The 25,600-nt window shown below is 40.1% G+C and overlaps 1 protein-coding gene across 1 annotated transcript; it reads left to right on the top strand.

Annotated features, from left to right (window-relative positions):
• The first annotated feature begins 22,274 nt into the window (after window positions 1-22,274).
• Window positions 22,275-25,259, top strand: LOC147603115 (UDP-N-acetylmuramoyl-L-alanyl-D-glutamate--2,6-diaminopimelate ligase MurE homolog, chloroplastic-like). Its single transcript, XM_086797162.1, has 4 exons — window positions 22,275-23,712; window positions 23,838-23,954; window positions 24,412-24,587; window positions 24,695-25,259. The coding sequence occupies exons 1-4, from the start codon at window positions 22,293-22,295 to the stop codon at window positions 24,851-24,853; spliced, it is 1,872 nt and encodes a 623-aa protein (XP_086653288.1). The 5' UTR covers window positions 22,275-22,292; the 3' UTR covers window positions 24,854-25,259.
• Window positions 25,260-25,600: the final 341 nt, after the last annotated feature.

The raw sequence follows: 25,600 nt of genomic DNA, 5'->3' as shown, positions 1-25,600 counted from the left end.
AACAGCTTATGTAGGACATTTACACCATCACAACCATCACAACTTGTAACCTTTCATCTTTGAGAAGTTCTACATGTGAACAATAGCTTATGTAGGATATTCACACCGTCACAACTTAAGGTTTAAAATAAACCTTATCTCCTTTGATGTGTGACCATTAAAAATTGTAGGCGATAGACTCTTTGCAAGCAACATGGACATTACAAATGTGTTTTAAATGGAGGTGACGTGGGCCATCTTCTTCTCTCTACAACAAGCACAATACAAGTGAATCAACCCGTCTGTGCTTCCATGATCTCCTCCACTTACTACAATATCTGGTCACATCACTAATGAAACTATAAGCTAGGGTGACATGCAACAAACCACTGCCTTCTTTGTCTTCTCCACGAGTTATTGTTGATGATTCTATGCATTCTTCTCTAGACTAGCATCCTTCATTTACGAACTACAAATTTATCTTGCTGGTATTGTCTTCTCCATGAATTTCTCCATGAATTGTAATGCATGCAATCACCTTCTTTTACTTTTCTCCTTGATCTTATCTTCCTTGAAGCTATTGCCTTTGCATCTTGTTTCTCAACAACCACCACATAGATCATGTTATCTCTCTTGATGCTTGGCAATCTTTCACTTACAAAATGTGTCCTCTGGACTCTCCGTTGAAGCCCAACTAGCCAACCAATGAGATCCAATATCAAAATTTGATTCACAAAAGTCATTCTTTTTAGTCCATCCGTCGATGCACGCATGGGTGTCCTAGCAACCACGAGCCCGTGCATCACCTTGTTAGAACCCTCTAGGATCCTACTTAGGTGTCCTAGCACTTCACTCAGGGACCGCTTCGTCGATCCTCACCCATCGCACCGCCAGAAGCGTACCATTTTAACCGTACCGAGGCTGGTCACAAGACCTCGGCAGGCTTTGTCTCACGAGCGATGTCCCTCGACGACTCCCCGCCAGCTGCTGCAAAACGAATCTCCTCTTAGTAAAACACATGCCAAATGCTTCCTCCAGCATTCTAGCGTAAAACGGTCCTTTAAATGAAAAACAGAGAGGTTCCAATAATGCAAGTAAAATTCCCAGTTTCAGATTGGTTCTACAAAATTACTTTTTCCTTAATTTCCAATTTCATAATGAGAATCCTTGATCTCTCATCAGGGTAATCTACCTATCATTTGACTGATTGTCTAACTAGATTCTTGGTGATTTCGATCAAAGAAAAACTAGTTTAGTTCAATGGTAGTCTATTCTTTGTATTTAGGAAATGGAATTGGTCACACGAAGTTTTTTCTTGATTCAGATCAAGAGATGGACAAGTAGGTTTATTGTCCATCCCTCTCGTAGTCTAATCATTCGATTTAGTTCTAACAAGGATTTTCTTCAGATAAACATCTATTTTTGGGTAAATACCAATTTAGTGATTTAACCATATAAAATATTTAAAGATATTCTTTCTACCATTTAATTTCTCAACCTTAATTCCCTAGGTGGAGTTATGGTGATAATTCCTCTTTTGTCATTAAAAATTAATTTAAATTTTTCTCTACTTAAATATCATAAAAATTTCTTCTTTTAATTAAATACAATTATCCATTTTTTTAAATAAGCTTAAAATTTCTCTTTTTCTCATTTAATGACTGCAGTGATCCAGGAGAGAGGAGAGATAAAAATATCTTAATATTTTTGAATTTAAAACTCATTCACATGTGTGAAATAGGCGCCTCCTCGAAGTCTCCCCCCTCCTTACCAAGGTGTCAAAAATGTATCATTATACCAAAATACCTTAATTTTTTAGTAATATCTCATAGTTTTTAACTAATAAACCTTGTACTCGGTCAACTCTTCATCTTATGTGGGCATTTACTCATTTTTGGGTATTTTCTTTTATTCATTGGATTTATCTCATCTCAACACTTGGATTAATCTTATTGGCCCATAGGAATCTTAATTGGACCATAATCCAAAAATTTTAAAAAATCTTGACCCTTAGGCTAAGGTCTTTTAAATCATTTTTAATTGATTCCTAATGCACCTTGGAAAATTTATTTTGAATTTCTGTTTCAGGGAAACATATTTTTGATATTAGGAGAATTTGTTTATCCAAAAATATCTCAATATTGAATTACCACTCTAGAATTTTTCATCTCTCGGCAAAAACAAGGAAAAATAATTTAGGGAATGATTACAGGGGATTGAAGTAAATCCTATTCATTATTTAGGATGAGGAGGAATCTTACAGAACCAAGGTGTAAGGAAAGTCATGTATTGGCTTTCAATCAGTGTCACAGACACAATGATAGGACATATACAAGATGCCAACACTCTAGCAATTGCATGGCAGAACCTGTAGAACTTCTAGACCAACACAAGACCTCCATCGTAATCAAGGAGAACATTCCCAACTTTCAGGACTTAGTGTCTATGCTGATGATAGAAGAAAATTCTCTAAATAATAAGGACTCTTCTTCACAAAGCAAGAACACATCATAACATGCCTTCTACTCTAATTTAGGTAGATGTAGAGGTCATGGTCGTGGCCAACATGGAAACCATAATTATGGACAATAACAATCCAATGATTCATAGCAAGAAGTAGCAATCATACATAGGTGAAAGAGGCCAGTCTCAAGGCATGCAGAGCCAAAGAGGCCATGGCAACTCGAATAGACAACAATGAGGAACATGTTTTAAAGATTACTATTATTGTGGCAAACCAAGTCGTTTTTCTATAGAATGTCTCAAGAAGCAGAGTGACATGAAGAATGGGAAATTACAACAAAACAATTACACATCTTCAATTAAGCAAGCAGGCTGAAGATAGATTTGAGCATTTTTTTGTTATACAGCACATGGTAAATACACTGAATGTAGATGTATCCACAAATGTTAATGATGTATGGTATGTGAACTCAAGAGTTACTAACCACATGACATGTCATGGTGAGTGATTTAGAGATGTGAAGAACTTGGAAAAATGAGGCCATAGAGACGGGGGATGACACAGCTCATCCTATCACTCATACTGGGAATGTTCCATTGGCTATGTAGGATATCAAGATGAATTACTTATCTAATGTACTTCACGTGCCCAACATCACAAAAAAGAACCTGGTTTCTATTGGCAGATGATTGATGAGCAAGGTTTGTAGGTACGCTTCAATCTTAATTGCTACTATGTAGAGGACTTCAAGAACAAATGTCATTTGGTTACAAAGGGCAAGAGAGTGGGAGAATATTTACTTTGGATGTAAGCGTCCCTAAGATTAAAGCTGCTATGTTTACACAAGGTGCAAACATGCCTAAGGTATAAACATGCCTAAGGTGAAAGGTGCTATTTTTGCACAAGGTGTAGGTATTGTGGGATATAGATATTTGGCACAAACGTATTGGTCATGTAAATCCATGCAAAATTTTGAAATTGTTATAGGTTTGCCAAAGTTTAAGGTGTGGATGGAAAGCATAAGGTTTGAGAAGCATGTCAATTTGGAAAGCAAACAAAGAATGTATTTCCACATTATAGAAATGTAAGCAAGAGGACACTTGATGTGGTGCACTCAGATGTATGGGGACCAATAAAGATGGCATCAATGGGAGGATGCCACTATTATGTATCTTTCATCGATGACCACACAACAAGGAAGGTGTGGGTATACTTTATGAAAGAGAAAAGAAGTGTTTACTCACTTTTAGAATTTCAAAATGTAGGTTGAAAAACAAATAGGTTTGTAGATTAAGTGCTTGAGGTCAGATGGAGGGGAGAATAAGGTTGGAGAGCCAACTTTCAGGTTCCTCGAAAATCACATTTGGATGGTGTGAGCTCAGTGCACACTACGCTACGTGAGTTCCAGAGTGGATTATGGTCTATGATGCTTGTATAGAGTTGCAAGTGTATGGATACACTAATGCAAATTGGGCTGGTGTGTTAATCACATATTGGTTCACACATTCCTACGATAACTATGTCCGCACACTTATGTAATGGGCACCCACATTATATTGTAAATCCCATAATTTGATAAGGGAAACACCCTAAAGATGCTCCCAAGTATTGAGCTTTGAAGGACAGACAAGAGGATCTTGGTCAATTGGCCAAACCATAGAGAAAAGCCTTGTAACTATGTTTTGGGCACCTCAGGTCACTGGCCTAGTGGGAAAAGGCTTGGAACTATAAAAGCCTTGTAACTATGTTTTGGGCACCTCAGGTCACTGGCCCAGTGGGAAAAGGCTTGGAACTATGTAATGGGCACCCACATTATATTGTAAATCCCGTAATTTGATAAGGGAAACACCCTAAAGATGCTCCCAAGTATTGAGCTTCGAAGGACAGACAAGAGGATCTTGGTCAGTTGGCCAAACCATAGAGAAAAGCCTTGTAGCTATGTTTTGGGAACCTTAGGTCACTGGCCCAGTGGGAAAAGGCTTGGAAGTATAAAAGCCTTGTAACTATGTTTTGGGCACCTTAGGTCACTGGCCCAGTGGGAAAAGGCTTGGAACTATAAAAGCCAATTTCTCTTGTTTGTAATGCATTCTCCCATTTTTGCAAAAGAAGGGGAGTGTTCTCTCTCCCTCTCTCTTTCAACTCTAATCTAGCATGTGAGGTGTGCTTAGGGTTAGGGTTTGGGAGTGATTAGTACTAATCACTTGTTCTCTCATGCTTCCCTCTTGCTTCTTCTCCCTTGCTTGAGTTATTAGGCTGCCAATGCGATCCTCTTCTATAGAGATCCCACACGATCTTCACGAGAGAGGTTACACCACCCATTGGATTAGAGCAACCACCTTAGTGTGACAATGAATGTGGGAGGACAGCGGTGAACGAGCAGCTACGGTGTAGCTCATGATGAGTATTGCTTGAGCTTGACAGATAGGCAACTTCTCATGACATGTTAGGGTAGGGTTTCCTTAACATCTGCCTGCTGCCTGCTCTACTGGGGAATGCTAATCCGCTACTTGCCAAAGCCATCTTTGATTTGAATCCAACAGAGTCTCCATAGCGTGGTGCCAAGTAAGCTCTTTGTCATGTGGTTTTTTGGTTTTTTGATGTATTTTCATGTTTTGTATGGTTGTTTTTTATGTATTTTCATGTGTGTATGGTTGTTTTTGATGTTTTGGTGGTGACTTATGCATAGCTTTGTGTTTAGAGTAGGATTACTACAAGTTTGAGTGAAAAAACTTGAGATTTGGGTGATTAGAGAGCCTAATCAAGAGGATTTTTGCTTAAACTTAGACTATTTTTCTTAATTTTTAGCTTAATCTTTTTTCTTTTACTTAATTACTTTGCATAGATAGGTTAGCATTGTTATATAGAATCCTAATCCACCAAAAAACTCCCAAAAAAACCATAAACTATCTCTTAATTTTCACTAATTATCACTAATCTATTGGGGATAGTGTGATTAGTGAACTTAGAGAGAGCAAAAAATCAAAAAATTAAGCCTAATTGCTTGTAATTAGACTAATTAGAGCGACATTAATGCTACACTTGCCTTGACCCAAATCCATGTTTAGTCCACTCCCATTAGGCCTTAATTAGTAAGAATTAGCACTAATTAGGTCTCATTTACCTAATTTTTTCTCTTTTAAGTGGGTTAATTAGAGGCCTAATTAGAAAACTTAATTAGAGGCCTAATTAGAAAACTTAATTAGAGGTGATCACATCATTGGATTAGCCTTAACGTTGCTAATCCATCTATGAAATCCACATCCCTAAACTCCTCACCATTTGGGAGTAATTAGAGGGCAAAGAAGAGGGTTGAAAGGTGATTAATAGTGGGATTAAGAATATTAATCATTAGTTAGGTTAGAGTGACTCTAAATTAGTCAAAATCCACTCATTTAGAGGTAGCCTCTAACTTTAGCCTTTTTCCGCCTACCTTGCATTAATGAAGGGATCTTAGTTGTCTCCCACTCACTTCCCTCCAAATTTGAAATTTAAAATCAAATTTCAAATTTCAAATTCAAATTTCAATCTTGCCATGGCCGTTCACACCTAAGTCCACGGGCACACGCTTCTAAGCATACTGGTGTACCAACCTTTTAAAAAAAACTTTTTTTCGAAAAAAAAAAATCACGGCCATACCTTCCTAAGCGTACAAAGGTACCATCCCGAAAAAATTACCACCATGACCGTACCTTCTTAAGCATATGGCTATACCAATCTAAGTGTGCGGGCATACCAACCTTACCGTATGGACGTATCATCCCAAAAAAAAGCCTTTTTTAGGATTTTTTTGCTACGATCGTACCTTCCTAAGCGTACGGCGAACCTAAGCGTATAGGCATACCAACCTAAGCGTACGGACATATCATCTCGAAAAAAAAACATTTTTCTCAAAAAAAAATTACCATGGCCATACCAACCTAAGCATATGGACGTACCTTCCCCTAAAAAAATTTTAAAAAATTAAAATTTCTAAATCTTTAGTGGTGCTTATGGTCTACCTCCCAAACTCACTAGGGTCGTTTTTACATGCATAAAATGCCTTAAAAGACCATTTTTTTTACCTTATGTGGGTACGTTCACGTACGAGGAAAAAGAGAGCCAAAACTCCTATTTTGGGCCCGCGCGCGCATCATTGAAGCTTTTCTAAGCTTCCCTGCACCCCCACACACCATGGACACCTTTCGGTCATGGTTGCATGCTCCCAATGCCTCCATTCCATTCAGTGGCACCCCGGTCCCAATTTCACATTCACATGTGGTCACCATGCCACACATGTTTGGCCATGAGGGTGAAACAATTTATGAAGAGCCCTCATCTAGTGGTGCCCCTCCATACATGCACCCCGACATGAATAGATGCCTTGAGCACACTCACGTACCTTCTTCTCTATCCATGGATCTATTCCCACCTCCCACACTTGCACCACCTCCCCTTGAACCACAACTCGACATTCCGAGCTTAGAAACAAGCTCTAGGAAGGGGAGTGTCCCAACAATTGCACCCATAAACCTCACATACACAACCCATGTGGGGGCAAAAAATTCAAACTTCTGTCGAAATTCCACAGTGTTGGAGACCCCGTATTCCACATAGAGGTCTTTAACCAAATTTGTCAGGCATTTGAAATTTTTGGCGATGCAACCAAAGTCCCCGTCTCCTAGGACTCAGCCTTGAAGGCAAGGTAGTGCAATGGTTCCAATCCTTGGACCCTCGGCACAAAGGCACTTTCAAAGTAGTGAGAGAGGCCATCATTCTTGGCTTTGCACCCTTTGGGCCCAAATGGAGCCCCATCATTCAATTGTTTCAATTGGAACAAAAACCAGAGGAAACCTTACCGGGGTGACTACATCATACACACCAAGTACCTCGATTCATGTTGCAAAGAGAGGGAAAAATTGAGTGACAAGCACTTAATGGATCATTTCCTCTTGGGCTTGCACAATCCAAGACTCCACGACCACATGTTAGTCAAGGACCCCTCCACCTTTGATCAGGCCTGCAAATGGGAGATCTTTCTCAATGACAACATGTGAGAAAGCTATTCCACACAATTGGCCATCACGCCAATGCCAACCCAAAGTTCATTTGTAACATTACCTTCCTTTCCTCTTGGGCATCAAGCCTTATTAGTGGCACCACCCCCAACTAACTACTCACACATAACACCACCATGACCTTCTCGAGTGCCCATCTTTCCACTCCAATCATTACCTCTCCACCACAAGAACCCCATTGCTCATGGAAAGATTCAAACTAGGTCCATTCCTAAACCTATGGAGCCCATGCACTTTGCCATACCTGAGGCACCCATAACACATCATCTCCCTTTGCTTGTGCATGTGCCTCACATGACCCTAAACCAATTGTGCACACTATAGGTGCACCCACAGGGAAACCACCTCTTCTGTGTTTCCTATGCTAAGGACTCTATAGAGTGATTGAATTCCCTCAAAAGAAATGCCTACCCACCATGACACCATAATGTCATGGCTGGGGAATGGACCATTACTTCAAGGATTGCCCTTTGCAATCAGTTTCTCGCTCCACAGTCAAAGGCATGCCATCCCTCAATGTGTTGAGCGTTCAACATGGGAAGATATCCACTGTCCCATTGAATATCGTCACATAGTTTGCAGGTCAGATCCCAAAACAAACAATGCTCTAAGCACGTTGGCCAAGGTGATGATCAGGTTAGCATCCACACTGGCTCAACAAAGACCACATCACTCTCCTCCGAGAGCGATGATTGTGCAGAATTGCCACTCCCACATGCAACCCCCCAAAAACTCACCAAATGGGAAAAATGGTTGGTCGCATATTCCAATGCCATCCTCGAGAAGCAACGTCTTCAAGAGGCCCAAGCACTGGTAGAGCAGTACGAGGCTCAACTTGAACCTCCACCCGTTTTTATAACATTTGACCCAATACCTAAGTGTGCGCTGTCCCCCACCATAGAACCTGAACTTCCGCATTATAGGTAAGGTCGAAGCCCCTCCTCTTACACTCAAGGACAAGAAAGATTTGTTCGCCAACATGACGTTGACAAACGAAGATTTTTCCTCCACATATGCCTCCTAGTCCTTCTATGCCTATTCCTCCACAAGTGGCCAAGCCAAAATTCTATGTTCACATCGAACAAATCGATGCAAACAGTGACACAGAGTCTAATAGAGACTCACGAGGTGCCCACACAAAATTTGCTGAAGTCTTTTACCCTCCTATGGCACCCAAATCTTCACCTCCACCATGTCAAATAAGAACCAAATTGAACTTTCATACACTATTGCTGATCCACCTTATGATCAAGGCTTTGCACCTCAGAATGCTCCTCCTCATCAACGCAACCTAGTTGGCCTCTCAGCCTTCCTTTCCTACAAAATCCAACTGCCCATTGGGACCTTGTTAAAAGGTAGTCCAAATTTATGGAATGACCTTCGGGATTGGATGGAATGAAAACTGTAGGCTTCTATGGAGGAAGGAGCTAACTCAGATTCCTCGGATGCATCTGAGCCCCATTATCCTGAACTACCCCATCACCACAACCCACAACCCAAAGGCACACCAACAATTCGAGTAAATACATTGGGCATCTACTTTGAAGGTGATGACATAAGCACAGCCTTGCCCATTTCCTATAATAGACATATGGTCAAATGCATGCTGATGGCGAGCATAAGCATCCTCACAAGAACATGCTAGGAAAACTGGGGCCATACCACATTGGTGTTGCCAAGTGGTAGATCCACTAAATGATGCCAAGTCCCATTTTTTTGAATGGCATAAATTTCATCCTACATGGCTTTCACCCACCCAATTTGGATCTTCTCGAGTCTCTTCAAAATACTCGAGATCATCTACATGATATAGAGAACTAAGAAATGTCACAAGCATCCTCGATAGAGGTATGTAAGAAACTTCCCTCTTACTCGGATTGTCAATTGTCCTCAGTTGCTTATTTGGTTGTATGAACAGATGAGATCTGGGTAACTATGAAAGAATTTCTCGAGCATCCATCTAGAATTTTCTCTTGGATGGTTCTTAAAGGAAACATCCCTCTTACTCAGATTGGCAATTGTCCTCAGTTTCTTATTTAGTTGTATGAATGGATGAGATTTGGGTAACTACAAAAGAATTGCTCAAGCATCCATCTAGAATCTTCTCTTGGATGGTTCTTAAAGGTCAAAAGGTACTTGGTGTAAGTGTTGCCAGTGCATGTAGTGGTGTGTTGGTGATCCATAATTGCATTAGGTACTAGTTGTTCTTCATTATCAATGAGTTCGGGTTCCTCTTCATAAACAGGATGAGTAGGGGTTGGTGGTCCTCTAAATGGCCTTAACAAAATACTATGAAAAGAATTGTGAATTCTCTAATGAGACCATAAAGTCTAGCCTATATGCAAGATCATTAACCTTTTTAATAACTTTAAATGGACCATAAAATCTAAGAGCTAATTTCACAATAGGGTACCTTTCAACACTTTTTAGTCTTATTTTCGTAATTCTCAACAAAACAAAATCACCAACATGAAAAATCATCTTTTTATGCTTTTTGTTTGCTTGTTTCATGTATTTTTCTTGTGCCTTTTGAATACCTTGCCTAGCTTATCCATGGATGCTTTAAAAGTCTCTAGTGAACTTATATGCAGTCTCTATAATATAGGATAGACGAGTGATAGGAGTGGGAAGAGTTTTACCATAAATGATTTCAAAAGGGGATTTATTTGTGGGGGCAGAATGAGTAGTGATGTTATATGAAAACTACAATATGTAAATGTGCTTATCCCATTACTTTAAATGAGAAGAAAGATAGGATCTAAGTAGGTCTAGAATGGTACTATCTGTGAATTTTGTTTGACCATTAACTCATGATGAAATGCAGTTGTGAAATCCAACTCAATGCCTAGGTTACTAAAAAGTGTAGTCCAAAATTCACTTACAAAAATTTTCATCTCTATATTAGAGACAATGACCTTTGGGAAACCATGATGTACAAAAATATTTCTTAAAAACAATTGAGCACCTTAATAAGCAATTAGAGTCTTTTTGTAAGGGATGAAGTATGCTTGCTTGCTAAAGAAGTCCACTATGGGCTATGGTTCGAGCTATGGTCCAAATCATGTCATTTTAACTAGTTGTGTTGGGAAACCTAGTGATGAAATCCATAGAAATTTGTTCCCATGGTTCGTGAGGGATATGTAAAGGCATAAGTAAGCCTTGGGTTTTAACTTTATATATTTTTATCTTTTTACATATCATGCATTTAGACACAAACTTAGTAATATCTCTTTTCATTGTAGGCTAGTAAAAATATATGGTAGCAATAGTCTGAAATGTAGAGGATACTCCTTGATGTCTTGCATAAGGGGGTTGGTGTTCCATCACAAATTGTTGGTGAGGCTTTGTGATGCATAACCTCTTCTGAAAGAAAAGGTAATTGTCATGATGTGAATAATCTACATGAGGAATCCAACCACCTTCTTATTCTACTTCATGTAGAAGAGAAATCTGAATCCTGGTCATAGGTATCTCTCATAGTCTCAAAAGACAAACTTTCCACGGCTGAGATATTCTTTATGCTAGGCCTTCTACTAAGAGCATCCACTACCATATTTTCTTTACCAGGTTGGTATTGAATTGTGGGTTAGAAACTCTAAATAAAGGCTGCCTATTTAATATGCTAATCGAAGATCAAGCGTCGCATAAGCAAATGCTTTATGCTCTGTTGTTTAGTTTTAATGATAAAATCTAATCCCATAAGATAGTGTTTTCATATCTTAAGAGCACGTACAATAGCTGTCTCGTCAATCAATTCTTTTTCATAAGTTCTTTACTTACTCTCAGCAAGATTGAGTTTTCTACTTTCATAAGCTATCAGATGACCATCTTGAGTAAGTACTGCTCCTATTTCTTGCTCCTATTTCACTAGCATCAGTAATAACAACTAGAAAGATGATCGAGTAAAATACGGTAGTTGTAAAGCTGGTGCATGTGTAAGGGTTTCTTTCAAAGCTTGAAAAGGCTTTTCTTGTTTTTAATCCATTGAAAGTTTTTAGCTTTCTTTAGGAGTTCTTTGTAATGTGCTTTATAAGAAAAATTCCTTACAAATCTCCTATAGTAACTACATAATCCTAGAAATGACCGTAATTCATGAATGTTTTTAGGTCTAGGCCACCCGACTATCCTTTCTATCTTCTTTGGGTCAACACGTATTCCTTCAACTAAAACTATGTGGTCGATGTACTCAATCCACTCTTTTTATGGTCCCATTTGGCAAGGCCACTTCTCCTGTTTTTGTCCTTTTATCATAGGACTTAATAAATTCTACACAAATCTAGGTATTGATGAATTTGGGGAGTTGTTGTGTGTACTGATCCAACCATATAGCCTCCATCTTAGATTTTACTTCCGGGGTTTCAAGGAATAGTAGGAATTATGAAGAGTCGTATTGGAAGGAAACCTTTTCCTTTATTGTCAGCACTTCTTTGCTAAGAATCCTTCCAGCCACATTCTTGAAGTAGGGTCCCATATGGGCAAAAGCTTCTGTGCCGAGATTTTGTGCCCTAGAGATTTCTTCTTTCCTTTCTTCTTTATTGGGGTTGGGTGGTCCTAATATAACCTAATATAACCTAAGGTGGTTCTTTATTGGGGTTGGGTGGTCCTAATATAACCTAAGGATTCATGCTCTATGGATGCCTAGTTAGAATCCTCATGTTCCTTTTTAGGGGGGAATCATGTTGTAAAAGTAATAATCAAGTTTGTCAACCACAAGATGGATATAGGGAGACTCCTCAGTTGGTTTTTTTTAAGAGTTAGTGTGTTACAATGTGTTATTAGTGAAGTTATATGTATGCATAGTGATGCTTCGGATAAGTTTTCTTCAAATAATCACGCTTATGAAAAGTTAGTTTATGATGCAAAATGATGTTAGATGGATGAACACTGAAGCTAGATAAGATGAAGGATAAGAGAAATGTTTACTTCCTGAGAATTTACTAGGCGTGCAAAACTAGTCTAGTTTTTCATGGCCATGAATATCCTAAGATATTTACATCAAAAAACTTATCACCAAAACGAATAGGAAGTACATGGATATACTCAGAAAGGTGTGAACTTTTAAGAATGGTTGTTTTCGCCTTATTGGTTTGATTCGTTTTGGCATGAAATAATCGCCTAAACCAGGCTAGTTTTTCACGACCACTTAGATATTGTAGTTTATAATTTTTAGGGGGCCTAAGAGTATAAATCAAAGGATGATAACATATGATGACATAACTATTTTTAGACATGAGTTTTTAGGGCTTTTTGCCCTTGGGATTGTTGTTATGGCTTGCATAGCCCTTTGCAAGATTGCTCAAACACTAAGCTATGCTCACCTTAACGTGTCATGGGACTTGTTGATTCCCAAGATCGTATCTCTTAAAGACTCCAATATATACTAGTTGTTGGTGCTAGTGTCTTCCCCTCTGAGCTCCACTAGTTGGTGCTAGCTTCTTCTCCTTTGAACCCCTCTCCTTGCTGTCACTATATAAGGAGCTCTACATGCACCCCTCTCCTTGTTGTCACAGTGCAAGGAGCTCCGCATGCACTCGTAATAACAAGGATTCTCACTCTTCCTCACTCACAATAACCATGCGGCACATGCACCAAGAATCCTACACTTTACTCTCAACTCTCTCTCACACACACACTAGAACAGAAGAGAGCAAGTAGGCAAGAAAGATTCAATTGGCACAAAGGAAGATTATGTTTTAGATCATGAGAAAAAGTCACTTATATACAATTGGCCCTTATTTAGTGTTATGTATCCTATTTTGCAGCTAGCTCAACCAGACTCCAAGACTATTGCCCATCGGAGTGTGGGCAACGAGCGAACCGAGGTTCAAGGGAGAGGATGCCCGGTTGTAGTTCCACAGGTGGTCGGGTATGTGTGGGCAAGCAGGCCACCATATATATCCACCAGTGGGGAACCTTATCCCCATTCCCTCGACTGGGATTAAAGGGAAATGATGAATTCCAAACCTTTCATGGATTCACGAGAGGCTTACACTCAAGTTATGAGGCTTTCATAGAGCCTCAGCAGGCAGAGGATTTTGATAAATCCATAAAGTATGCACAGATTTATGATGATATTTCACGTCGTTCTAAATCATGGCTTAGTAAGATAACTGAGGGTAAAGAGGGCTCTAGATTTAAGAGGAAATTCTTTCGGGGCGATAGGGGGCAAGGGGGATAGAGTGAGCAGTAGAGAGGGCAGAGTGGGCACTGGTGGGGGGCAAAGAAACCGTGCCATTTTCAAGAGAAAAGCCAATCTAAATCCACCAAGAAGGAGCAGTACAATAAAGCTAGAAAGGAAAATATGTGCTTTAATTGTTTTGAGGTTGGACATAGCAAAGTAACATGTCCAAAGATGGGACCTGGAGATAGTTCCAACGACTCTAAGAAGAATGGTAAATCCTCTCAGTAGTTGCATATTATCGAGCGGTTATCCCTTAGTTCCGTAGAGTTCAGAGAGAGTTAACTATCGACCATACGGATAGTACCCACACTTGCTACATTACTTAGGTAATGTGGTAGCCAGTGGGACCACATGATCTGGTTTGTTTGTATGGCAGGATAGGTGGCCGTGAAGTCACCGTCATGATAGATGATGGAGCCACCCATAATTTTCTTAACTACGTGCTAGTTAAGAATTTGTAATTGCCAGAGACCAAGTCTAGCCATAAGTATACGGTGTCGTTAGTAGCTAATGGTCATGACAAAACTATTTGGGACACAATGGTCTAGGGGGTACCTTAAGCTAAGCAAGGCTATGAGGCCAATTTGGATTTCCAATTCATGCACTTAGCTAGAGCAGATATTTATTTAGGCAAGAAGTGGTTGTATAACCTCGGCCCTACCCTAAGTCGTAGCTACCAAGACAATAGCCTAGAGTTTGTGCATGAGGGGAGGGTGGTGATGCTACAGGGTGAGCAAAAGGTTCAAGCTACACCCATGATTTTATCCATAGAGTTGTGTCATGCCATCAACGTCGACAAGATACAACAAGTATATCTTTGTACTCTCTTGCATTAATTTATTTCTATAGATGAAATAAATGTGATTGATAAAGTTTTCGTAGTTGAAACTAACTTAAGCTGTGATGATAACGTAAATGGCCTTGGTTCGAGACCACTATTTTCCAAAACTTGTTTTGTCTTCTTATGAACAAAACATAAATACCAAGGCTAAAACCGAGATAATAAACCAAAAGTACGTAGTTTCTTTGAGTGATTTATTTGCGAGAGTTTAGGGATGTGTGTCCCGATGATCTCCCAAATGGTGTTCCACCATCTAGAGAGCTTAACCATGGCATTGATGTGCTACTAGGATCAAATCCTATAAGCAAACCTACTTACAGGTTAAGACACTCCAAGGTAAAGGAAGTGGAACGGAAATCAGCCGAGTATATGAAGAAAGGGTTTATACGTCCGAGTTCTTCACCATGGGCATCACCCATTATTTTGGTAAAAAAGAAAGATGGGTCTATATAGATGTGCACAGACTATCGTGCTCTTAATCACACTACGATTAAGAACAAATACCCAATGTTATGCATTGATGAGTTGTTTGACCAACTTAATGGTGTGAAATAATTTTCTAAGATTGGGATCAAGCAACTCATCAATGCATAACATTGATGAGTTGTTTGACCAACTTAATGGTGTGAAATAATTTTCTAAGATTGGGGTATCACCAAATTAAGATAAGGCAACAAGATATTCCCAAGACCGCATTTAGGATGGACTCGTTTTGGACATTATGAGTTCCTAGTCATGATGTGCGGCTTGAGGAATGCTCCAATGACATTATGACACTGATGGACAAGATTATATGTCCATATTCAAGAAAATTTATAGTAGTTTTCCTTAACGACATACTTATATATAGTATGTCGAAAGAAGAACACTTACAACGTTTGCGCTCAGTGTGTCAAACTCCTTAAGAAAAATAAGCTATTTGGGAAGAAATCTAAGTGCCAATTTTTTGCTAAGGAGATCCATTATTTAGGCCATATTGTCTCCGTGGATGGATCTTGACAAGGTGGATTCCATTGTCAGATGGTCTGAACCTAAAAGTATCGAGGAACTGTAGATTTTTATAGGTATGTCGGGGTTCTACCGAGAGTATGTATAGGACTACAAGAAGATTGCAGTCCCCTTAACCAATGAGTTGAGGTCAAAGGATAAAACTATTAGTTGGGGGATCCTCAATGAAGAAGTTTTGAGAGCTCAACATGGCCATCGACGGCACCAATATTGAGCATTGTGGACCCCAACGAGCCGTTTGTTTTGGAGACAGACACTAGTGGGGAGGCCATTGGGGTGGTCTTTTTACAAAGGGGATGCCCTGTTGCATTTGAAAGCAAAAAGCTTGATCATGCCCAGTGTAACTCGACTTACGAGTGAGAGTTACTATTCATGTTCTTAAAAAGTGATGACATTACTCGTATGGTGCTACTTTTAAGGTCCGGATGGATCATGAAAGTAACAAATGGCTTTCTAGTCAAGGTGAGTTGAAAGGTAGAAAAGCTCGATGAGTGGAGCTCCTACACAAGAGTATGACCTTAAACTATGTTTACCAAAGAGGTAAATTTAACATAGGAGAAAATGCATTGAGTCGCATGCCAATGGTGAACGAGTTAAGTTTCATCACCTTCAAGAGTGATCTCTTGGAATCTCTACGTGGTTTATGTGAGCATGATTCATCAATTTCAGAGGTATGGTGCATTGTATGTAGCTACTACACTTATAAATAGCAGTAGCCACCTCCCTCGTCAAAAAGGAGTACTAGTCCAGAGAGATTAGTCGAGGTTTCTATGGGAAGAAAAGCGAGTGCTAGTCCAGAGCATCTAAATGAGTCTCTTGGATTATGTAGATTATGTACCCAGACGCAGAGATCAGGGGTGGACCCTTCACAACCATTTGGCACTAGTTCACTTGGGGGTGATAAAGTTCATTGAGGGGAAAAGTATAGACACTATTCCATAGACAATAAGTATGTGCTGAGTTTGCATACCAACTATTGGTGATTTTCGAGCCAAAATTCTTAAAGAAAGTCACAATAGTCTGAGTGCTGGTCATCTCGGGATGTAGAAGACTTGTGCACTAGTCAAAAGACAATTTTACTAGCCGGATTTGTTAAGGACATCAAGGACTTCATGTTGAAATGTAAGAAATGTCAGGTCAATAAACATGAGCGCCTCAAGGTTGGAGGTTTGCTACATCCATTGGATATTCCTAAAGGGAAATGGGAAAGTATTTCCATGGATTTCATCACTGGTTTACCTAAAATGAATCGAGGGAATGATTTGGTTTGGGTAGTGGTTAACTGATTGACCAAGATGGTCAAGTATATACCTACTAAAAAAATAGTGAAAACTCTTTAGTTAGCTAGGTTGTTCATCAAACATCTGTACAAGCTATATGGCCTACCTACAGTCTTTGATATAGATAGAAAGTTCAATAGTCACTTTTGAAGGGAAGTCTTCAAAAAGTTGGACACTACTCTGAGTATGAGTATGGTTGATCATCTGTAGTCTGATGGTTAGACCGAGAGAGTCAACCAAGTGTTAGAGGGCATGCTTTGAGCATATGTTAGTAAAAAGCAATCCAATTGGGAGGAGTACCTGCCACATGTGGAGTTTGCTTATAGTAGTTTGAAACATTCCGCGACTAGATTTAGCCCATTCCTGTTGATGTATGGGTTCTAGTCAAGATCTCCTATAGTCGTAGGTCTAGAGAAGGAGAAATTGCAGTCTGTAAAAGGAGTTCCTTCTTGAAGACATGCAAGACATGATGTAGGCAGCAAAAGATAGCATACGTAGTGCACAAGATTGTGCGAAGACGTATGCAAACAAGGGTCACAAAGAAGTAACCTCTGAAGAAAGTGCCTTCGTATATTTGAAATTCTTACTTCTCCACACTAGAGGGTTGTTTCACCTAAGGGTGAAAACTCGCAAAGACCCTTGCATTATTCCTTCCCTTCATTCTCCTCGTGTGTAAGGCTCAAGTATTCTCAATTCGGAGAACATTTTTCTTGGTGACAAAAATACATTAGTTTACTAGTGTAAGGAGTAGACCTGTCTTGGAATTTTATCATCCTTTCACCTTGAATCCTTAAGGTTTTGGCAAAAGCCAACTAGTTATGTGTATTCCAAGTAGCGTCGCCCGTATCCAAAACTAAGCTCATAAAAGTGCAGGGCTGATTCATTTTTTCATCTTATAAAAGGGATTGTTCCAATTGAGGTTATGTCGAGGACAACAAGCTGCTCTCACAACCAGTTCTCCATAAAGGGCCGACGACTTAGATAGAGGGGATTAAATTTCCAATCATATCCCAAGTTGGCAATTTTAGAGATATAAGATGCACCATGATAATAGACTTAGTTTGGCATCCCAAGTAAATTTGGAGAAAGTCACTAGGGCTAGGGGGTCGATAGCATGATGGGTTTTAAAACCGTAACACACACAATAGCCCATTAATGTGGAATGCTTGCTGCGTGTATGCCCATGAGGGGAAGGGTAAAAAAGCTTACCATGTTTTTTTCAACAATATGCACTCTACTTTCGTATCAATTGATAATTGATATGAGGCTAAGGCTAAGGTTAACTCATTCTCACGGAGTATTCCTCTCTCTCTCTCTCTCTCGTTGTTCAGCGTCCAAAAAAATCACGAAACGACACACACACACACACACACACTCTCTCTCTCTCTCTCTCTCTCTCTCTCTCTCTCTCTCTCTCTCTCTCTCTCTCTCGTTGACTCACTCTAGAATGATAATTTTTTAAAAATTATACCAACTCTGTCTCTCAATGTCTTGCTCCAGAACGATACTTTATTTTTTTGGAAGGAAAAAATTAGACGACTCTCTGGCATGGAGGCCCCTGTCTTTTTATAGCTCCAACTGGAACCTTCAGGCACATGCAACCGCCATTGAAAGGATTTTCTAGACAACTTATTACCAGCAGCAGCCACACATTACCCTGCTTTGTAAATGTTCTCTAAATTTTTTTCCCAAATGTTGGATAGCCTCGTCTTCTCTTCAAGTAATTAATACCACCCGAAATTGGGCACCCATATCCTAGAAATTTTGTGCAGTGTCCATTTTGGATTTGCTAGAAAGTGCCACACATTTTGGATTTGCTAGAAAGTGCCACACATTTGGAGCTTCTTCAACTTTTTCCTCCCTTCACGTGTCACTAAGGCATTATTTTTCATTTGTGTAGACACAAATTCTTTGGTAATTTTACCTCATGGATTATCATTGCCAAGTACATGGGAATATTATTGTGATGTATTCAATTTTACCTCATGGATTATCATTGCCAAGTACATGGGAATATTATTGTGATGTATTCAATTTGAAAAATCATGGAAGTTTTTTGGCCCATCATCTCCTACTAATAACCTTCCCCCTTCAAAACTTACAATTTTGACTGACTGTGCTGGACTGATTGAAATTATGACAGTCAGCAGAGCAAATCTCAAGACTTTTCCTTGTAACCCATAAAGAACTTATCCATCCTTCAAAACCTTCATTTGACTTCTATTAACCTTCAGCTGACCCTAGCTGACCACTTTCTAACCAAAAACAGCCCTCAGCTGTGACATAGACTAGATTAACCTATTAAACTCTCAAACAAACTTCCTCTTCTACTCAGAATGTCAGACCAAACCTCAAAAATGTCAAACAAGACAAGATATACTCTTTCACATCATCAGTTAACCAAACTTAGTTCATAGCTAACACCAACTAACATAACCAGACCTTACTAACTCCAAAACTCAAGCTTTCTGACACAAACCAATTCAATAAACTTTAGGTCCTCACTCATACACCCAATCTCTCAACAAATCTCTAACCAAACAACATATCTTAGAACATAAGCAACTCAGAGGAAACTTTCTACATATAGATGATAAAGAAACTTGTCTCAACAACCCTACCACTTGGGGATTCAACAGAAAAGAGAAAACACAAAGGAAACACGTTATGATCCCATCAAAGCTTTTCAAGTTTGTATCTTCAAAATTCATGAAAAAATCTTTTTCATTGAGCACTACAGCCAAACCTATAGGCTTCCACCATAAAAAACTGCAAAGATTCATTGAGTGAAGATATGGACTCTCCCAATTTCCAAGAATGTTTTTAACCTCAAAGATCCTAGGGGACACACCTCCTACAAGATCCTCTGGCACTTATGCGTTTGCTTCTCTGGGCAGACCTAAACCTCCTCAAGCAAAATTCATGCACCGCCTTCTTCCCAAAAACAAATAGAAACCCAATAGCCAACTATAACAGAGCTGCTTCCTCAAACAACACTCAAAACCTATGAACATACATCCAATCCAAGAACCCTCCACCAATCAATCGAACTAATCCCCAAAACAAAGAACCCCATGTGCTTTCCATGCTTCTCCCTTATGTCTCCATCACAACCTCCCTTCTCCATGCACTCATGCACACGTTTTTGGTCAACTACGCCCGATTCTTCACATGCAACAGTTCTCCTCTCCACTTCACTGTAGTTGATGACATCAGACCCACTGGTTGTAGTAGCTGGCCATACATCGCTTCTATCACCTAGGACTCATTTCACACTATCATATATACATTAATTTTACCTATACACCATGTTTGGATTGGGCTCAAGATTCCTCTCATAACGCCTAACTTGCTACGTGGAGCTCTTACACTTGTAGACAAGATACTAGCTGATGGAGGCTAGTTCATAACAACTTGTAGTGCCAATGACCTTTATAAGATACAAAAGGCAACCAATGCATGCATGTTTAGGCTCTATCAAACCATGATGGTGTACATCCACAATGGGTACATTATGCAAGAGCCTCATGAAATGGTATGGACTTTTTTCATCCCATGGATCTTTGGTTGTGATGGGATATATACCTGGTGTGCATGCTCCTAACTACTTCTAATGTGGGTTTTTGATAGGTGAATTGGTTGGTCCTTGGTATGTTTCAACATGATCGCTCTGCTAACCTAACTTCTTTGATAGGTTAGGAGCTGACACGGCAGAATGTTGCAGTGTCTAGTAGCAAAACTAGATAAGAGAATGTGCATTTGATGAGGCCAAAATGAGAAAACATGAGCGAATGCGTGTACGTCGAGGTGCCGAGAGACAAATTGATCTTAGTAGGTAGTAGTATTATAACCCTAAATAATTCAATGCATGTTTGACTTGTGGGTGAGATCACATTGGATCCCATATGCTTGCAGGGTTTTGCTACATTGTTTCACACAACCCAGTGATGTAGTTATGGACGTGCTTGTTTTGCAAGCATGGGGAACATGTCCAAACCATGCAAGGAGCTTGGAAGACATTGTCTCTCTATGGAGTTTGATGATATCATGTTGGATGTGCTCCTTAAGGCATTGTCAAGGGCACATCCATATGCAAAGAATCAAACAAAAGAGGGTGGAAATTCTACAAAGGAGTAGCCCACTAGGTAGCACATAAGTATTGTTCTCTTTTTTAGAGGTCTATGTGTGGATCTTTTTGAGAGACCATATGTATCCCACCATGAACTTAAATGGGGATCTTGAATTTAATTTTCTCATCTACAAACAAGGACTATATTAGGAAAATGTTTTGTTTGCACATAAGCATGGTATAGTAGATTTTCTATGCTTAGATCTCTACATTATGAAAATATGATAGTATCCTCAGATATAAAAGATAACTTTACATCCTTCCAGCCCCACCACAGTCACCCAACAACAACAAATTTAACAACCTCTATTAAGTAAACTACAAACCAACTCCCATCTATCATCCTTAGATACAAAAGATGACTTCTCCCAAGAAATCTAGTAACCAAGCAAAATGCAAGCTTCAACCATAGCTTCAGTAGAACAACCCCTAGGAGCCTACTTCTCCAACACATCACCCTTCACATTCCCTTTTTTGAACTAGATTTTGACTGTTGGTCTGGTACCTACTGGATTCTCAATAAAAGCAACAAAGATGTAACTTGCTTGCTTGACCTTCTCGTACCATCTCTTAGTTTTAGGTCCATATGTGACTGGTTTGGCATCCAACTTCAGCTTTATAAGACCCTACAATCCATAATACCACACCGTTAGGCACATCCCAGTATGTCTACAAGTAACACCATGATAGCGCCTAAATCAACTGAACCAATTCATCCCCATTCAACTTGTTAACCAAACATATAGACTAGCACATACATATACACTTATTCTATACATAGGTTTTAATTAAAAATTGATAATACGCACGCTTAGATTTATACATTATGAAAAACGGATAGTATGTATTGTAGAGCTATTCTTTGTACAAATAAGCATTGTAGAGATATTCTTTGTACAAATAAGCATGGTGTAGTAGGATTTCTATGTATAGGTTTTAATTAAAATTTGATGATATGCGCTAATCACTTTTGTCACTTCACACATGTTACATATTGCTTGATTAATAATCACTTGTAAGAGGATACTACATTTATAAGATATTATTTCACATTGAATTGGGTGGAAAAACATCAGCCAATGAGGTTGCCAAAGTACAACTCGTGTAACCACTAAGCTCACCAAACCTGGTCAAAATAAACGTAATCTAGCCAAAAAGCTCGCTAGAATATCTAGCCAAAAAGCTCGCCAGAATATAAGTGACGTAACTACGAAACTCACCAAATTCATTCAAGCAAACTAGCCTCATCAAGCTCGCCAAAAATCATTATGGGAAGGCCATGTTTTTTTTTTTTTTTTTGCCAGAAGGGTCTATATACCTCTGTTTTTAGATGCAACAAATGGATGGATATGGTAAATGTGTTCCAATGCAGTTGGAGCTATGTTGTCGCTGCCCCATAGAGATTTTCACCCCTCAAGCATCTACTCCTCAACTTCATCCCCACCCGGCAGCAACAACACCATCTGCCTTTCTTTTAGGGCGCCCAGGAGCTGCGCCAAGCTTGAATCCCACAACAATCTACCCTTTCGAAAGCCTCGTGCCGTCTCGCCTCGCAGCGAGCATGTAAAGAACAAAGCAGAGAAACCCATCAGCAAGCAGCATCCGTCAGATCGGATCAGCATATCCTCCTCGCACATCAATCTTGGTGAGCTTCTGCACAAAGCTAGTGTTTCCCCTGTGCTTATCAATGGAGATCAGACTGTAGAAATCACAGGTATTCAGCATGACTCTCGACTAGTTTGCCCCGGTGACGTCTTTGTCTGCTGCAAGGGTTTCTCCACCGATGGCCATCTGCATGTTGCACAGGCCGCCGAGCAGGGTGCTGTGGCTATCATTGCCACCAAGGAGGTTTTCGTGCAGAAAAATGTGAAGGCCTTTGTGCAGGTCCAAGACACAAACACCATCCTTTCAGCTCTCTCTGCAGCATTCTATGGCCATCCCTCCAGAAGGCTCATCGTCGTCGGCATCACTGGCACCAATGGCAAGACCACCACTTCATACCTTCTCAAAAGCATGTTTGAAGCAATGGGGCATAAGACTGGGCTACTTGGAACCATTGCATACTACGTCAATGAAGAGAAGACCATTGAGGCTTCCAATACAACTCCGGATGCACTGTCTCTGCAATGCCTTATGTCTGTGATGGTGAGAAATGACACCAAGGTATGTGTTATGGAGGTTTCATCGCATGCACTAGCCCTTGGAAGATGCAACGAAGTGGATTTTAACATAGCTGTGTTCACAAACCTGACAAGAGATCACATGGACTTCCATGAAACCGAGCAAAATTACAAGAAGTCTAAAGGACTTCTGTTTGCAAAAATGGTAGACCCCCGGCAACATAGAAAGGTTGTGAATATCGATGACCAGCATGCACCTTACTTCACAGAACAAGGTGGTGCTAATGTACCAGTTGTCAGATTCAGCTTGGAAAACAAGGACGCTCATGTTTTTGCATCGGAACTGGAGTTTTCCCTGTTCAAAACAAATGTGCTAGTTCACACCCCAAAGGGAAATATACATATATCTTCAGGATTGCTTGGCAGGCACAATGTCTATAACATCCTCACGGCGGCCGCCGTTGGAATTGCAGCAAATGCACTGCTGAAGGACATTGCTAGAGGGATTGAAGCAGTTGCTGCAGTACCTGGTAGATGTGAACTCATCAATGAGGACCAGGCGTTTGCTGTTATAGTGGATTATGCACACACACCGGATGCACTTGCAAGGTTGCTTGATACAATCAGAGAATGTGGTGCACAACGAATCATAACTGGTAGACCTCTATTTCTTGTGAAGCTTTAACATTCTATATATGATACATCATACCTCTTTATCTAATAGTTTCGCTTCCTTTCTCTTCAATATGAAAGATCACCTAGTGTAAGTTTTGAATGACAGTTGTTGGTTGTGGAGGTGACCGTGACAGAGGGAAACGCCCAATCATGGCAAAAACGGCAACAGATAAAAGTGATGTTTGCATATTGACTTCAGATAACCCGAGGACAGAGAAACCTTGTAAGGGTTAATGCAGCTGGGCTTTAATGCTTGGGGATCTTTCAAATCTTTTGTGTGCATACTTGTATTTCATGCAGCCAGCCAATTGCAAATCCTTATTGTATGTTAAGTGGATGGTTATGAAGCTAGTTGTACGCATGGCGCATGCTTTGTCTCTCTGCTGTTGTCCAAGTTTATGAGGTGTGTCTATGCATGTTTTTTTTTTCAACTGGCCTTTGGCCCAAGATCCTCCCATAGTTACCAAATTTCACTGCCCGTAGGCAGCCGCCCGTAGATGCTTATTTATCCACCTGTAGGGCAATGCCGCCGAGGAAGCACCAAGGGGGGTTTTGAACCCAAGACCTCTTGGTCCTAGGCAAACACCTTCACCACTTGAGCTACCACCTCATTGGCGTGTCTATGTATGTTTTGATGTAGCTTATGTGTGTTTTGATGTTGCTTTTTGCTTTTTTGACAGTGTCAATCTTGGATGATATGTTGGCTGGTGTTGGGTTGTCTATGGAGGAGTATCTCAAACGTGATGCAAAGAAGTGTCATTACCCTCTCCACAGTGGGCACAGGCTGATCGTTTGTGAAAATCGATCCCTGGCTATAAGGACGGCCATTGCGATGGGGGAGAAAGGTGATGCTGTGGTAAGTATAGCTTAGCCTGGAGACAAGTTGGATCTGTGTCTTTTTGCATGCCCTCTGTGTCTTTTGGATTCTTTTTTTATAGCTTTTGATTTTTGATTGGGCTTCAGGTAGTAGCTGGCAAAGGTCACGAAACCTATCAAATTATTGGGGACAGGAAAGAGCATTTTGATGACAGGGAAGAGTGCCGTAAAGCTCTACGGCATCTGGACATTGGAGGCACAGAGGGTGGACATTTACAGGAGGCAGATGAAGTTTTAGCATGTTGATTGGCCTCTTATTCCTAGTTATAGAGCTTCCATATGGGACTAAGCAAGGCCATTTCTACGCCATCTTATTTCATATATGGATGGAGTAATTGATACATCTCAGCTTGTCATCATACATGGCCAGCTTGGTTTTTGGTGGTATAGGTGACCAATGTATGGTAAACCCATAGCAAGAGTTTAACCGCACACCGATTAGTTTGGATCTTGTTTTGCAGCATACATCACGGTACGGTGGAATTTGTAGTATGGTGGCCTGTGTCAAGTTCGGAGGGCTGGAGCCCTTTCCCCCTAATGCCTCCAGAATTTTAGTGATTGGATGCTTGAAGAGTTGGAGATGAGGCTGCAGTGTAACCTCACCATCAAACATAATTTTGCTCAAATTATTCCTAACATACTATTTACCTCTGGGAAAGGTTTAGTGACAACTAAATGTGGAAGCTCTGGGAGGCTTCTTTCAGCCCTAAACACCATCTTGGGACATGCTGATGCAAAACGCATACAGAAAATACAGAAGAGAGAGAGAGAGATAGCTGAGTATTCGGTATATTCATAATGTACAAAAAGGTAGTACAAGTCCTATAGCCTAGGTTGTCTTGGAAAAGGTAATGATACATAATCTATCTCTAAATCTAGAACTCGGCCCAAGGTTGGATTGAATACCAAAAACGATGAGCATCTATGCCTTTTGTAGGCCTTGGGATTTATCGGTGAACTGGCCGATTGCTAGTCGGCCAGGTCATGGACATA

Source organism: Cibotium barometz, chromosome 65 (genome assembly GCF_041138505.1).
Source record: "Cibotium barometz isolate CiBa-2024 chromosome 65, ASM4113850v1, whole genome shotgun sequence".
Classification (NCBI taxonomy): Eukaryota; Viridiplantae; Streptophyta; class Polypodiopsida; order Cyatheales; family Cibotiaceae; genus Cibotium; species Cibotium barometz.
The sequence above is the reverse complement of the archived record's forward strand: the minus strand, read 5'-3'. Positions and strand labels throughout refer to the sequence as shown.